At 41.0% G+C, this 15,474-nt stretch overlaps 1 protein-coding gene across 10 annotated transcripts in view; it reads right to left on the bottom strand.

Annotated features, from left to right (window-relative positions):
• Positions 1 to 15,474, bottom strand: part of AKAP13 (A-kinase anchoring protein 13) — a 205,516-nt gene that overhangs the window by 20,852 nt on the left and 169,190 nt on the right. For all 10 annotated transcript variants that reach the window (XM_063412789.1, XM_063412790.1, XM_063412788.1 and 7 more), the window contains 7 exons: positions 12,279 to 12,321; positions 11,076 to 11,181; positions 6,053 to 6,224; positions 2,862 to 2,929; positions 2,308 to 2,374; positions 1,470 to 1,605; positions 419 to 531 (listed from right to left, as the gene is read on the bottom strand). In XM_063412789.1, coding sequence (XP_063268859.1) covers positions 419 to 531; positions 1,470 to 1,605; positions 2,308 to 2,374; positions 2,862 to 2,929; positions 6,053 to 6,224; positions 11,076 to 11,181; positions 12,279 to 12,321 — 705 coding nt within the window. The remainder of the gene's footprint in view (positions 1 to 418; positions 532 to 1,469; positions 1,606 to 2,307; positions 2,375 to 2,861; positions 2,930 to 6,052; positions 6,225 to 11,075; positions 11,182 to 12,278; positions 12,322 to 15,474) is intronic.

Genomic DNA, 15,474 nt, shown 5'->3' with positions numbered 1-15,474 from the left:
ACATACCATATAAAGACTATTTATGAAAAACACTTTTAAAGGCTATTTGCTAGTTTCCTGTTCACCATTTTCACACAGACCAAATGCTAGCTCAGATAATGTATTCCTAATCTGCCATGCAACGGCATTGCAGTTAAATAAAAAACCACAACAGAAGAGGAAATGTTTGTCCCTGAGCTACATTCCAAGTAACTCAACTGCAACTAAAACCTTCTAAATGTTTTTCCATAATTCAGTGAGCTAAAGAAATTACTATGTGGGGCTTTGTTTTAGTTTATCATACTAATATTCTGAGATTAAAATAAATGCACTTTAATTGTCCATTATAGAGAAGACAATTGCTGAAAATGGATTTTCTATTGCTGGAAAGCAGAACTGAGACATTTCTTCTCCCATAAATGCCATGGAGATCTCTTACCTTCATCAACCAGTGACTCCATGGATTCATTAACCCGGCTGATTTTATGTAAAGAGTCTGTTGACTGCGACAGGTATTTCCAAGTGTGTACTAAGCTGTCATCGTTCCCAACTCTGCAGAAAAACAGAACATGGAATATTGTTTATGATAAAAACCCAGCCAAATGTACTTTCAGATAAGCAGAATAAATGCATTTTAAATATGAATTGGAAAACAAAGCCAGCACTGCACAATTACCTACAGAAATGTGCTTTTATGAGTTGTTTACTAACTACCCACTGGAGCTCGAGAAGCTGTAAGCACTACAGTCGTGAGTGACAGTGCTTTCCATAAAGAACCGCTCCTGAGGTTTTACAGTTTGGATAACTCCATTCCAGTCACATCCCATCCTCACTGCCCTTGCAGCAAACAGTGCAAAAAAAATGCAACACCAAAGGCTATCCAAGAGTCCTTATCACTAGCTCTGAGGAAGATCAGAAAATGGGCTGAAATTAAACTCCCCATAAAGAGCCAGGACATCCAAACTGCCCGGAATGTGCCAGTCCCTGAGACTGCCTCACATGTAGAACTGCTTGATATGCAAGTAGGGTAGGAAGCATAAATTAGATTTTCTTCTATATTTTTTTTGTATAATGCAATCTAAAAACAGGAAGACTGCAGCTCTTTGCCTTTACCCTCTTGTTATGGACACAAAAGTTAATACTATACCTGAGCTGCAAATGTGTGTTTGCACAGTATCCAGCCTAAGGCAAGGGAATTTCTTCCTCGGAGCCCAGAGCATCCCTGTGAAGTGGCCTTGAATCTACCAGGCCAACTCAGCTGTGCCTCTGAACTCCTGCCATGGCTAAACTAGCTCAGACACTCAGATTGTGCAGAAGACAACTGATGGTATCATAGAGAAAGTGGCTATTTCTCTGTTTGTGATCTCTTTTGAACCATTAACGCAAGCCACAGCACACGAACTTATTTTTCGTGAGACCTGGATTTTTTTGCGTCGGCAGCGTCAGATAACTCACACACACGTGGTCAGGTGAGCAGGGAGGAACCTTACCCTGCAATGTTCTGTATGGAGACACTTTTGGAGAGTGCAGTGGGCTGCTGTGACCTCCTGTTGCTGAAGGTGGAGGTGACGGTGCCTTCGTCGGGAGTGAGGATCGCAGAGCGCGGGCGCTCCTTGGGCTGCGAGCCTGAGCGGAAGGGGGGAGAACAGTCAGCCCAGGCAAACACCTTAACCCCTGTTAACTGGCATGATGATGACCTAAAAGGGTCCACACTCTGAAATTCCCTGCCTTTTCTTTCTAGAAAAACCCCCAGGGGATGTCAGCAATTAGGAACAGCCATAGGAAAGGAGGACCATCGACCCTTGTGCAAAAGTCACTGCACTGTGCTTGAAATACCAGGTGGGACCTGCAACTTCAGAAACATCCCTGGGAAACTGAATTTAGCTGTTTTGATAATTAATTACATGTCACAATCCACCCTGTTGCCTTTTTTATTTCCCTGGGCCCACAGTCATATAAATCTTGCTGTTCCTGGTCAACCTCTTTGAGACAGGTTTTTCTTATCAGTAAGTACCACAGAGAAATGATAATCCTGATTTCATTATATCATCACATCCCTTTAACTAATCTGTTCATATTAATTCCAGATCTTTTCCTTCTTCAGATGCACTTCTGCTCTCTGGAGCAACACCTCTGAAGGGGTGAACTTTGTACAACTTAAGTACAGCTTCTAAAGTCTCAAATATTGCTTAGCATGCACAGAGGTGATGCTCTCATCCCTGCATTGTTAAAAGCTTATTTTTCATAGTATCCAGTATCAGTTGTCAGAACAGTTAAGAACAGCAGACACAGACCATTCCCAAAGCAGAGGGAAAGAAATTGTCTTACTTTTGTTTCTCATGGTTACTGTGGGTAACGAAGAGGTATCATGTGCCTGCAGCATCCCTCTCTGTGGCTGAAAGGAAAATGAAATTCACTTTAATTTCTCCCTCCCTTCTCACAGAAGGTTGTGCCATATAACTAAAACAAAAAAAAAGCTGATTTTTTCCTGAAGTCTCTCAGTGTATGTGTATTTTTAAATATATTTTTTCTTTTCTCTGAATGAAATGGGCAAAATAACAGATGGAGAAATGTGCAGCAAATATGAAAATGTGAAAGTGATGACAATACTGAAGTGAACTGAAATCATAATTGCACAAACATTATTTAGCTTGATGAAGCAGGATCCTTGCATTTAGGATAAGCACAAAATCTGTGTGTTCTTCATATAAACAGTATATTTAAGAGTCTTCATTACGTGAAAGCTTCAGCACTGGGATGGAAGTTCTTTACAACAAACTGGAAACTTTGTGACATGTGGTAGAAAGTGTTTTATATATATATATATAAATAAATAAAAAATAAAGAAATAAATATTCAGTAGAGTAGATGAAATCCCTTACCTTCATTTTGACCTTTGCACAAGAAGCAAAATTCTCCTTACAGCCTTTGTGAACAATTGCATTACAGTCTGTCAAAAAGAACACCAAAAACCAATGAATTAAACAAAACCCCACAGAAAACAGGTCAGTTTTTGCTGTTTGTCTGAACTCTTAAACAACTGAGAATTATAACTTTCAGGCATCATTGTGGTTTACTTGACTAGCTACAAATACAGAGAGAGAGGCTGCTTTCCAGGATAATCAGCCCTTTGTTTCTTAATAGCATTTCGTCACAGAATTTAACAGGAAATTCTGCTTAAAAATCAATGCAAGGCTGAGTTTCCAGGGGTATTAAATGAAAGAAAAAAAAAAGGAGAAAAAAACCTGATGGCATTATCCCTCTGAAAGTAAGGTGGAAAGCAGAAGCAGGAGACAGAAAGAGAAACCAATTGTAGGGCCAGTATTTCTCAGAAAAGACAAATACTATTCTCATCAAGACAAGGACTATGAGATCTAAAAGACAGGAAGAGGATGGGGAAATTCATTTATACAAACTCAGATATCATGGATAAGATCAACAGCACAGAACCCAAGTGCTGCCCTACTGCAGGGTCACCAGAAAAGGAACAGGAGCAGCATCTGCCAGGGATCCTTGGGTTGAGATTTTCTGCTGGAAACTGAAGTGTTGGTCCAAAACCACCACATTCACCAATGCAAACACCAGCACGCTTTAACACCACCTGGCACATAAGCACTGCTGCATATATGCCAGAGCAAAAGCTGGGTGGTTTCGTTTTGTGGTTTTTTGTTGTTTTTTTTAATACCCTGAGTCTGCCCATGATCTCTGCCAGCAGATTACTAAGAGTCAAAGTTTTCAAAGATGGTTTAAACTGCGTTTTTTCCCCCATAAGAACTGAGAATTGGGTGTCAGGCTTTAACTCTTTTGGCAGATGAAAGATCACAGCTCAAGATGAGATTCAGCAGCTTAGAGAAAAATATTTCCACTCATTCATGACAACAGAGATAATGAACTGTATTTTACATGTATGTTACACTCTAAGTGTGAAGTTCTGAATTATTTCTTGAAGCAGAAATAAAGGAAAAATTCTATGTCCAGAATGACAAAATATGCTCACATTTCTAGAATCTCTTACATTTGGAACGACTCAATAAAAGCCAGTAATTCTGATATTTTGACAGAGATAAGCATAAGGCCATTGGGTGCTGCTATTCTGACAGTGTCTCACCATTTCCTGTGCAAGAGAAGACAGAACAAAGCAACCTGAAAACTCTTGCAAAACCCACAAGCAAGTACGTTTTCAGACCAAACAAGAAAGAGGAACAGTGCATGAACAGAGGCAGTGAGACAATTCAGAATCACAAAATTCGCACTCAGACCTTGAAAGCCTGAAGACACCTCTTTAGTGTGTACAATTTGGCAAAAAAAAAGGCATTTTTATGTTAAAAAAATCTGGTTGTACAGACTTTATTCCTCCAGTTCAACTGTTCAGCAAGCAAGAAGTTCCTTTAACTCCTCTGTGTCACTAGTATTAATAACTAAAACCCCCAAACCCTCATTTTCTGTATCACTGATCACAAAAAAAGTAAAAAAGACAAGGCAGAAAGCTGCTAAAAATTAGGCTTTTTTGCTTGCCCATCTGTTTCAGAGCATGCTTAATCCTTCAGCATTGAGTAAATGTTTCAGGAAGCTGGGGGACATCACCGAAAAGCTGAGACACTGATTTAAAATATCCAGTGCTTTAAGGAGCATTAAACATCAGCCACAGGTGAGACAGAGCAGTGGTGGTAGCACCAGCCTACAACAGCACAGGAATAACAGAGCCTCTGTTGCTGCTCATCCATCATTTCCGAAGCATCTGAGGCTGATTTTAAGATGCAATGGGAGAAGGAACCACTCTCTGGTGTGAGCTTTCAACTTAGGCCCTCACCAAACGTTTTTTTTTATGACATTCATTTTCTGGCCAGTGCAGAAAATTACAGTAATTTTCCATCATACCTTGAAAATAAGGAAAGAACATCTGTGCTAAAACATATGACATTGTTGTGTTATTTTAACTCATTAGCACCTGGAGCATTAAACTGGGATATATTTGATTTTCTACGTGGCTTCAGAAGCTGTTAAGAAAGTCAAGTGGGGAAAGGGAGAGGGTGCATTTGAGAGTTTGCAATTGTCAGTGTTGCACATTTCCCATCAGGCTGAGCACGTCTCAGACAAACAACTCTGCTGAAGGCTCTTCCAGGAAACTCAGAAGTGCCATTTGGGAATCAGCTGGCTGCTCCTTCCCCTGCTCACATCTACCAGCAGCAACGGAAGGCTCCTGCCTGGGAGTAGCGCCCGCAGTCATTCTGACTCATTTCTAAGCTAGTGGAGTCAAAAATTACTAACAGTGAACAGAGGAAAGCCTTTTGCACTGAGTATAGTGGGAAAAAATGGGTTTTGTCTGCCTATTCTATAGCTTTGGGTTGCTGCATGAACCAAGCAGCGTTCTGGTCTCGACCACACAAACACTGCTGACCTTATCGAGCTACAGGCATGAGAAACCGTCTGATAAGAAATGAGAACAAAATCCCCACTCTGTCAGAAAGCCTCAGTGAGGTTCCCATCCTGCCTGTCCTGGGCTGCACGTCCTTCACACACGCACGCAGGTAGCTGTCATTTGACCTTTGATGCAATTTCTTGTACAAAGGGAGCAGAGGGTCGGTATTTCCTTCTGTACCATGTGGTTCCGACTGTGGGTTCAGTGAAGCAGTTTTTCAGAGAACTAAAGCAATACACCACAGATGGGGGGACTTTTTCCCCCCTCTATTGGAAAAAGAAGCCATGATCCAAGCCAGCTGTCCCTGTCCTTTGTCCATCTTATCAAAGGACCTCAGGTCTAAGCCAATACATGCAGCTGAAATAACCAAAGTTCTCCTGACTGATAGAGGGCAATAAGGAGTAGAAAAGCCCATGGCCTGCTGTGATTGCTGAGCTCAGGCTTAGGAAAGAGGTTTCAGGACACCTCCACGCAGCCACGACTCATTTCAGTCCAGTTTCCACAAGGCAACACATTGCTCCATGAATCACTATCTCCAAAATCTCCCTCCCACCTTACATCCTCAAGCAAAATGAAAATAAAGTGTAAGGTTTGCATTTTCCATGCCAGATTCAATGAAAAATAAAAGGAAGGGGGGGAACCCCCCTGACTTACTTGCACAGTAGTACGAATCCTTATTGAAAGGCTTCATACAGTGGTAACAGGTTGCTTGGGCTACAACGGAGGTTGCAGTGAAGAGATGTCCATTCAACAGCTTCTTATCTTTTTCTTTCTCCTTGGAATCTCTGTCCTTCTCTTTAGTCTTCTCTTTATCTTTCTCTTTTTCCTGCCGAGACAAAATGAGCCAAAGCCTCGTCACTGGGCAGAGGTCTCTTCCCTAGTTACAGATTGTCAGTGTTTGCCTTTGGCACGGTGAGGGTATTGATTGAGGTGCACCTGAACAATGGCCATGTGTCTGCACAGCTCTCCCTTAAAAAAGCCCCTGTGCAAGTGGATTTACATACTATTGACTCACACAAGTGTCTCACCACTGCAGATGACACTGAGTCTGTTCTGAAGGCACCTATTTCCTTCTACCTTTGTTTTACACTTGCTTGGTTTAATGACTTTGCCTCTTTTCTGTTTCTGGACTCTCATCAGCCTCTTCAGCACTTTAAATAAATTGTGTTAAATACAAATGCCACATGCAGTGTGTATCAGACTTTCAACACAGTTAATTTTTAAGGCCAAACCATAAGGCTCGTGATTTGCAACTGCACTTTTAATGGAGAACACAAGCTCTTCCTCAGTGTCTCTACAGCCTTACTGCCAAAATATTTCCACCTCTGTTTTCCTTCCAACCAGCAACTTTTTCAACAGTTACATGCAACCCCAAGTAACTGGATGAAGCTTTTTGGCAAAAATGGATCTTTTACAAACTCTCAACCTATGGCACCACAGAAAGCCTGGGGAACAATAGCAACACCGTAAAAGACCCTCTCATCTTCCACAAGCCATGACAACCTCTGGACTACTCAGCTTTGGAGAGATGATGAGCACAGACAGCTCCTCCAATTTTTAGCAGAGTTTTTGCTTCTTTTCTACCTCTAGCTTTGATAGAAAATACTAAAAATTTGAAACATTTTTCCCTGCAGCCTTTCATGGATTTGGAATTCTTCCAAACAATTTTTAAAGGAAACTCCACAGAAAAACTCTGAATTTGAATTACAACAATTCCTTGTCTTTCCACATACCAACCTACAAAATGTTTATGATACAAGTCAACTCCAGGACTATACTGTTAGCTGTTGCTGCAGATTTTCTGGCATCTGAAAGAGAAGCTTAACCAGAAACTCGTAAAGGCTTCTGTCAGCTTATCTTTGCATTTTGTTATTTATTCGCCACGTGCCCTTTGCCTAATATTGCCCCAGCTTGAATATCAGGGAGCTGCAGAGCTGTCCATGTGAGCAACTGCCATGAAGTGGCAATTGAGGGACAGAGCTCTGCAACCACTGCAAGAACTGCTGAGCCCTGGATGACACACACATAATGAGTAACTCAGCCTAAGGACTCCTCTCCCAACACATCCCAGGCAAAACGCCAGGGCCGGAGTCTCTCCCTGCAAAGTGTCATAAACAGAAAGTCTATTTACTGGCCCCAAACGCTGTTTTGTTCTGCAAATAAGCAAAACTAGGAGTATTACCATATGGAATAATCCTGTCTGAAGCAGAAAACCTGCCAGAAAGAGTCTGCGTTGCATCACATCTCCGCCTCCTCTGAGCAGTCAGCTTGGCTCACACCACCCCACAGAAACCTCCACAGCCCCATTTTCCATCCGCTGACCTGCTCATCTTTAACCACATCCAGCCTGACAGGATTCAGGAACTAAAACTCTGCAGTTTAGGCCTGGGCTGATGGTACCAAGTTGATGCCTGGAGTTTTGCTCTTCTGCCAAGCCTTGTGAAGCTCCAGGAGAAAAGATCACTCTAAGCTCAAACCAAATCTTGTGACTCTCATGCTGAAGGGAGATCTCCCATCCTATACCTTAAACCTGCCTGAAGTTCACTGCAAAACCCAGTGATTCTGAAGTCTAATTTTAACTTTAATTAAAGTTGAACGGCCCCAGGAAAAAACAGGAAATTGGTGCACCACTTTCGAGGAGGAAACAGCAAACTCCACACAAGGACTGCCAGCCACGCCACTGAAGGACAAGATCTCACAATGAGATTTTTTTCAGCTTTTTCTTTCTTCCTGTGGCATTTACTGGAACTTTATTTAAAGAAGGACTGTAGAAACAAGACTATTTCTGTGCTGTTGGAGCTGCCAATGAGATCTGAAGCCTGGCTTCGTGGCTGAACCAGAGCAGGCAGCACGACGGGCACGGCGGCAGCGCAGCAGCGGAGCCCGCTCCCTGGGAACCACGCAGCTCTTACCTCCCAGTGCTTCAGTCCCACCAGCTTCACTGTTATCTGAGGTACTTCTGAGAATCTATTCCACTTTATGGACATTCTTTCCCTGGGGCCAGAGAGCTGCTCCCCACCAGGAGCTGCTCCCCACTAGCCCATGGTGATGCCGGAGGCTGCGGCAGGACGGGAGGCACAGCACGGAGGAGTTGAGCAAAACGGGGAGGGGCAGGACAATTGCTGACTTCCTTAAAGATGATTTTAGCTACTTTGCTACTGCTTTCATCTTGCCCTACCTTAGTTTCCACTGCTGAAAAAACACCAAAACTAAAAACCAACCCCATACAGGCAGAAACCCTCACAATTAATATTTTACAAGTCACAAGTCAATAGAAGACCAGCTATTTTAAAGGTAGAGAGGAGTAAATCAAACACTCTGTAATGTTTAGGGCACAGAAAAAGTTAATTTTAACATACCTCAGTGTTGCTATGTAGTACTTCAGCAAACAAAGTGCTGCAGAAGTTGCCCAGACAGAGAGGTTTTGTGTGTTTGAGCTCCTCCTGCTCTGCAGGTCACTTATATTCCCTGTCTGCTAATCCTTTCAAACACTTGCAACTCCTACCATATATCCTGAATGCTGCTGCTGGCACAGCTCTGCCTTATTACTGTGCAAGGCAACAAAAAAGAGAAATTACTCATGCTAATTGTTGTAATTTCTCAGAAACTCACAACCAAAACGAAAAAAAAGGAGGGTTTTTTTCCTCAACTTACAAAGATAGAAACTTTGCAAATGTGAATCAGGGCACTCTCCTAATTGCAAGAGATTCACTGATAATCCCAAATAACACCAAGTACATGGCAGGCAGGGGTAGATTCACACCAACTTCAATCAATATCCCCTCCAGTTAATGCTCTAAACATCCCTTTATTTTAAAGGTTTTTTTGCAAAACTCTCTACATTTTCCAAAAGAGCTGTTGCTGTTAGTAGGCTCAGATGTGCTTTATTTTACTTTATTTCATCTGAGAAAACTGCATTTCTGAAGGTCTGCAGATGAGTAAAACTGAGCTGGAAAGCCTCCCTCCCTCCTGACAGCCCAGAAAGCAACTTCCTTTGTCAAACTTCCTCTTTCAAGGTTTGTTGTTTTGTTGGTCTTGTTTTTAACTCTTACAAGTTTTTCTTATCTATAATGCTTCTGAGAAATCAGTGTTCCAATGAAATTTTTGGTCAATTTATTTAAATGTACCAGTGGAGCCTTAAAAATTTACATAATGCAAACATTCCGCCACAAGCAGACAAGAAATTGTAACTTGAATGATATTTTGGCTTTTATTTAGTAAAAGTGTGAGAGCTGATATGAGCTGCAATTTTTGTAGTGCATGTTATGGTTGGGATTTTGGAGCAACTCTTCATCAACATTTTCAGACACAATAATGAAATTAGTGAAATCAAACTGCACTGAGCAAATATCTAAAAGGACTGCTGCTATATTTTCTGTCCCAACCAGATCTCTTACCTCTCTCCAGGTCTTGCTTTAGAGATTATTCACATTAAGTGCAAGAACCAGTTAATGAACTTCCATTCTCACTCACAATCTGTACAAAATGCTCCTGAACTTCTCACGGAGTGTTTGAGCAGGTTTCTACATAAAGAGTTACTTTTAAAGCAATTTTTTTTACTTTTTATTGAAGATTTACATAAAAAATTTACTTTTTCAACACTGTACTTTGTAGCAGGGGAGAGAATTGTCCTAAAGCTGCTCAGCAGCAGCAGCTCTGAGCCACTGGCACTTGTGGCTACCTTGAAAGGCAGATCCATAACCAGAAACTGAGAGTCATCACACCTCTCAAGGGCCTTCCAACAGCATTTACCAACACATTAAATAAATCACCTAACCAGACTGTAAAGTGCTCTGAGCTTCTGTCAGACAGATGAATCGAGGTGAAACTCAAAGCAAAAAAAATCCAACCAAGCCAAGAAAATCCCCAAACATATATTAACCTTCAAGGGACAATCTAAAGCAATTACAGCCTGTTAATGTGATGTATTTAGCATTAATAACTAATTATTATTAATAAATAAATAAAATACTAAATAATAATTAATAATTATTTCTGTAATTAATAATGTTCTCAGGAAATTCATCTCTGGTGAGCAGGGCTTAATTTTCAGCAAATTAAATTGCACGGTTTCAAGGATGAAAGAAAGGGAAAAATATAAATATTGGCTGTCGCTAAAAGTCAGTGTTTGAGCAACTTCTCCTGCAGTTCACAGGAACTTTGTGGCAAAAGTAAAAAAATGATGAAAAGACAATACAGCCTTTGGCAACCAGTTCGTTCTTACAGCTCCTGTCCTTGTTTTATTAAACAGCTCAGATTCTGTAAAAATTAGACTCATTAATCACTACAAAGCCCTAACTCATGCCAGGGCAAAATCTATTCTCTCTGGGGAAATGAGTGAAAATATAGAATTATAAGGGCTGGAAGAGACTTTTAAGTTCATCCAGTCCAACTGTCCACCCAGCACTGTCACTGTGATTCAAATCCAGGACCCAGGACTTGGCCTTACTGAGCCTCACACAGCTGTCCCTGGGCTCAGTTTTGGGGTGCCAGGATTTCCCAGGTAGCCAGCTCCTATCACCCCATGACACTCCTGCCCTTGCTGGGGAAAAAAAAAATGGGGGAAGGAAGAAAGTAAAAAAAAAAAAGTAAAGAAAAGAAAGTCAGGCAAAGACTTAAAACACAGAACTCATTTCTGCTTCCTATGGGCATTCCAGAAATCAGAAGAAGCACTTACTTTGCTCTTCTTGCTGCTGGACATTTTATTCCTGAGGTAGCTGAAGGTGCGGCTGACTTTTGTTACACCTTTACCAGCAGGGACACTGCTGCTCTCTTCAGATATGCTGAAATAAAATAAACATTAAAGTTGCTTTTATTTTAATTTTTTCCTCCTCAAAGCATCTATTAAATGGATAGGTTCTTTCTGAAGGACAAATGCATTTATTAGCCAATACAGTCTAGGTGCTTTATGGTGTTTTACCAGAGAAGGAAAAGTGAAGACAAAATGCCAATCCACACATTTTGAGATAAATTTCAAGGAATTCTCATATCTGTTTTGAAGCAGGCCACACCATAGCACCCTCTGCTGCTCCCCTTGTCAAATAACCAGGAACCATTCATGCTGTAAAGAACCATCTCCTTCCAGAGAAAGGCATCTAATGAACTCTGAAAAGGCAGTCAATGTCTTTAACAGAAACCACACTGTCTGCAAAACCCCCCTGAGAAATGAGAATACCAATACTAAGTAATGAACTACAATGGTTACGTGTATTAATTTAGGAATTTTTAGGATCCCAGATAACTTTTGCCAGTCTTTACATGCACAAGCTCATGACTTCTTCAGCTGTGATAGAAGAATAAGGAAACTATTATTGCATTAAAGGACATAGTCTGTCAACATTAAGTACAACACAAACCAAACGCAGAACAGAAATACAAATTAAATCAAGAAGGAAAAAACAGCAGTGAACAGAGGTGAAGAGCCTTCTAGAGCAGTCACAACTAAAGCCAAAGCTGTCAGTGGCACAGAGAACAGACAGCCAGTGCCACAAACGTCCTTCCCCCAGGCACTTTAAAAGCCACCAGGAAGATTATCTCCTCTGCAACCTGCAAGGTTGAAAAGTAACACACAAATCCACGATCGTTTTTGCCTTTGTTATAGTGAGATAGAGAGAATCAGCCACGAGGAGAAAGCCCTACTTTTAGTGAAAATATAACTGAGGGTAAACAGATAGCTAATAGAATCTGATGTTATTAGCTGGGAATAAACAGAGCCTTGTTAAGAGATGAGACTTAGGACAGACTTTCATATTCTGCAATCTAAAATATTCTTCAGCCTTTAGAGACACAGGACTGATTTTCTGATGGCAGCTGAAGTGCACTGGGGCCAGGAAGGTTTTTGGGTGGCTGTGGAGAGCAGGATGTCCCCAGGATCCCATACCTCTGCACGGAGGAGCCCACGGAGCCGCCCAGCGACTGCGCACCTGCAAGAGACGGGAGGGGAGCACAGGTCAGACTGCAACTCAGCCCACTGCCTTCAGAAAATATAGTTTCATGTTGGGATGGTTCAAGAGGAAAGGGAAATGTTTTCCAGAAGTGGGTGTTTAGAACAGATCTCAGGTGCTCAGGACAAAGCCTGTTCCCGGTATCCTTAGCTGCTCTCAAATTAGATGCTGAGGTGAAAGCCTGTTTAGTATTTTTATCACTCTTCAGCTATTAAGTAAACACCATGCAACTGTTAAATTTGCTGGTAAATCAGGGTGTCTGAATCAGAACTGCCAATTCAATGACAATAGGTATAAATGAGAATCGTTCTGAGACAATGCTTTTATTTATACTCCACTACAAAGGATCTATTGTACAGCACATCCGGTTTCATGTACAAAACTTTTCTCCTTGATAAAATTGTAGTTCATTTTCCCATCAAAATCCTGAGGCACTTCATAAAGAGTAAGGGAAACAAGGGAAGCCTTATTCTGTTTTCCACAAAACGTTACCAGCCTGGGGCTTCGTCACGAAGCGCTGCTTGAGGAAAGGCTGAATTTCAACACGAAGCTGAAGCCTTGCCAGTGGCACCAACTCTCTTTAGACAAGAACCTGCTTGCACAACGCATTTGGAGCAGATCTGGGTGCTGACACCATTTACCAGAACCATCGAAGAACGCTAAAAAATCAGGATGAAATGATCCAGGACAGAGGGCTCCCTCTGAAGTAACTGGGCTTGCCAAGACTCCAAAAAAACCCTTCACACAAGCACAGTTTGCAGCCACATATGAAGTTCAAGGAGCAGCATGACTGTCACTTTACTAAGCTTCTGCATATATACTGCAAGAAAAACAGTATTTTGGCTCAAATTCTCTCAAAGCTAAGGGTGAATGCAAAAGAGCTGCTTGCCATTAGAGGCACAGCTGGCCCTTTATCCAAAGCAGTAAGAGCACTAGGAAAAACTGTGCATACAATACTAGGCTTTAAATACAGATTTTCTAACCACTGATTCAAGTGCCAACAGAGTCTGAGACAGAAATATCATTTTTTCATATTGAGAAACTAAAATACAGGCATACCCTGTTACCTAACCCCTGCTTGGAGAGCTGTGTTAATATTTCCCTTGCAAAATCTTTCACCTCATTAATGATTTATCCCAAATACACTAAAGTTAGTAATAATGTAACATGTATGAAATGAAGTCTAGTATTCAATTTCCAATAGTGATATTATATTTTTATAATATAAAACTACCTAAGTGCCTACTAGGATCACATAAGTAATTTACAGACTCCCAAACCTTTGGTTAAAGCTCCACGAACTCTGGTTCCCATTTCAATTCTACTTTGCTTTTAATCTGGGTTAGACCTCCTTAGCCTTTCCTTTTTTTTCAGAAGATTCACCAGTTTGACTGGATTTAAGTATTTCACAAACCTTTTCGTTTCTTTGCAGTTAATATCAGAAATGTGAACAAACACTGAACCATGAGCTGCAGTAATCTGATATTTGTAACTGTTTTTCACTACCTGGAGAAAATACACTGCATGAGAACTACAATTATGTATAATTTATCTTTTACTTCAATAGTTGTTTCATCTTACAAATGGGAGATTCTTGGTGCTGGCAGGCAAAATGGATCCAGCGAAGAATTAAGGTCTGTTTATGATTTCATATTTTAGATTATAATATTACATCATATGATTAACACAACATTCATCAAGATCCATTACACAGAAAGCAGTGACTGGACTAGGATGTTCAAAGCAGCTTGCAATGCCTTAATGCTGTCAGGAATTAAACTTTCATGGGTCAAGAAATCCAAAGGCTTCATAATAATTGTCCAGCCACCTGAAATCCATGCATTAAATGTATCACTAAACAAACATCAACTAATTCTCCATTTTTTGAAGAAAAAACAGCCATGGAGAGGTTGAGGAGTGGTAACTGAAATGCATGTGCAATTTCAGTGTTCACACATTCATCCTTTTATGAGAAACAAACCCTAAAGATGTGAAAAAACAAACTGTGAGTTTTGTTAAAAGCAGAAGAAAAGGACATAGCAACGAGGAAGAAGCTTTAATATGGAAGTGGGTAATATCACACCTGGGCACGGGACTTTCCTGAAGGAAGGGACAAACCCACAGTGAATTCCAGGAATGGAAAGGAGGAGAATTTAGATATGTGCAATGTGGATGGTGTGGGGATTGTTTTAAATTCAGGAAGCAACCAAAATCTATTGGATTGGAAAGCAACTTCCCCCATCCCAGTAAGGACACGAGGAATGTGTCTGGCTTATTTCAACAGTCTAATAAAACACGCTTAAGAAATAGGAAGCATTTTGAATAATCTTCGGTAAGCCATTTAAAAAAACAAGAGGAGTCTAAATTACTTTAATTCAATCTTCTGCCTTAGCTGGGCTTCTTTTAGCAATGGAGTTTGCAGGAGAAAAAAAGTTGCCAGAGAACTCTAACCTGTTTCCCACAGAACTATTTTGATAACAATATCAGGACCTAGATATGAGCACCTTGAGGATTTAAGGTCTTTGACTGCAATTTGTGCTTTTTTGCTTAGGGGGGAACTGTGAAGTTGTTGTGAAATTTTCAGAATTTAATAATCTGGGCTTCTGTCCACTTCTCTTCCACTGAGCAATGCACTCACTGTCACCTATGGAGGGCAAGGATGTACCTCTTCTGCTAACTCCATGCCCTGCAACAAGCTCAAGGCAAGTATTTTGGTTCGAGTAAAAAGGTAAAGAATATTTTGCTGCTCAGAGTGGCAGGTGATGGATACAGACTAGAACTAACCAGATAAGACACCGTGGTGCTGATGTAGAAGATTATTTGGATAATAATCCTTTTAATTCTGCTGTTAGTTGGCATTCAGATACAGGACTAAGATAATGCTATTAGACACCATGCAATGGAAAGGGTAGTTCAAGGTTTGCAAGGTGAAATTCCAGTGTCTGAAGCAGAAAACCAGATCTCCCTGTGTGTCCACCCATCATGGCTGCAATGCACAGAAAATGATTACTTACTATCCAACTCCTCCTCCTCATCACTGGAAGAAGAGCCAATAGAAAAGAGAGTTTTAGACTTAGGAATGAGTGGAGAGATGCTGAAGGAGAAGGAGATTCGTCTCGATGGTCGAGTCCG

This window comes from Prinia subflava, chromosome 15, assembly GCF_021018805.1.
Source record: "Prinia subflava isolate CZ2003 ecotype Zambia chromosome 15, Cam_Psub_1.2, whole genome shotgun sequence".
Taxonomy (NCBI): Eukaryota; Metazoa; Chordata; class Aves; order Passeriformes; family Cisticolidae; genus Prinia; species Prinia subflava.
The sequence above is the reverse complement of the archived record's forward strand: the minus strand, read 5'-3'. Positions and strand labels throughout refer to the sequence as shown.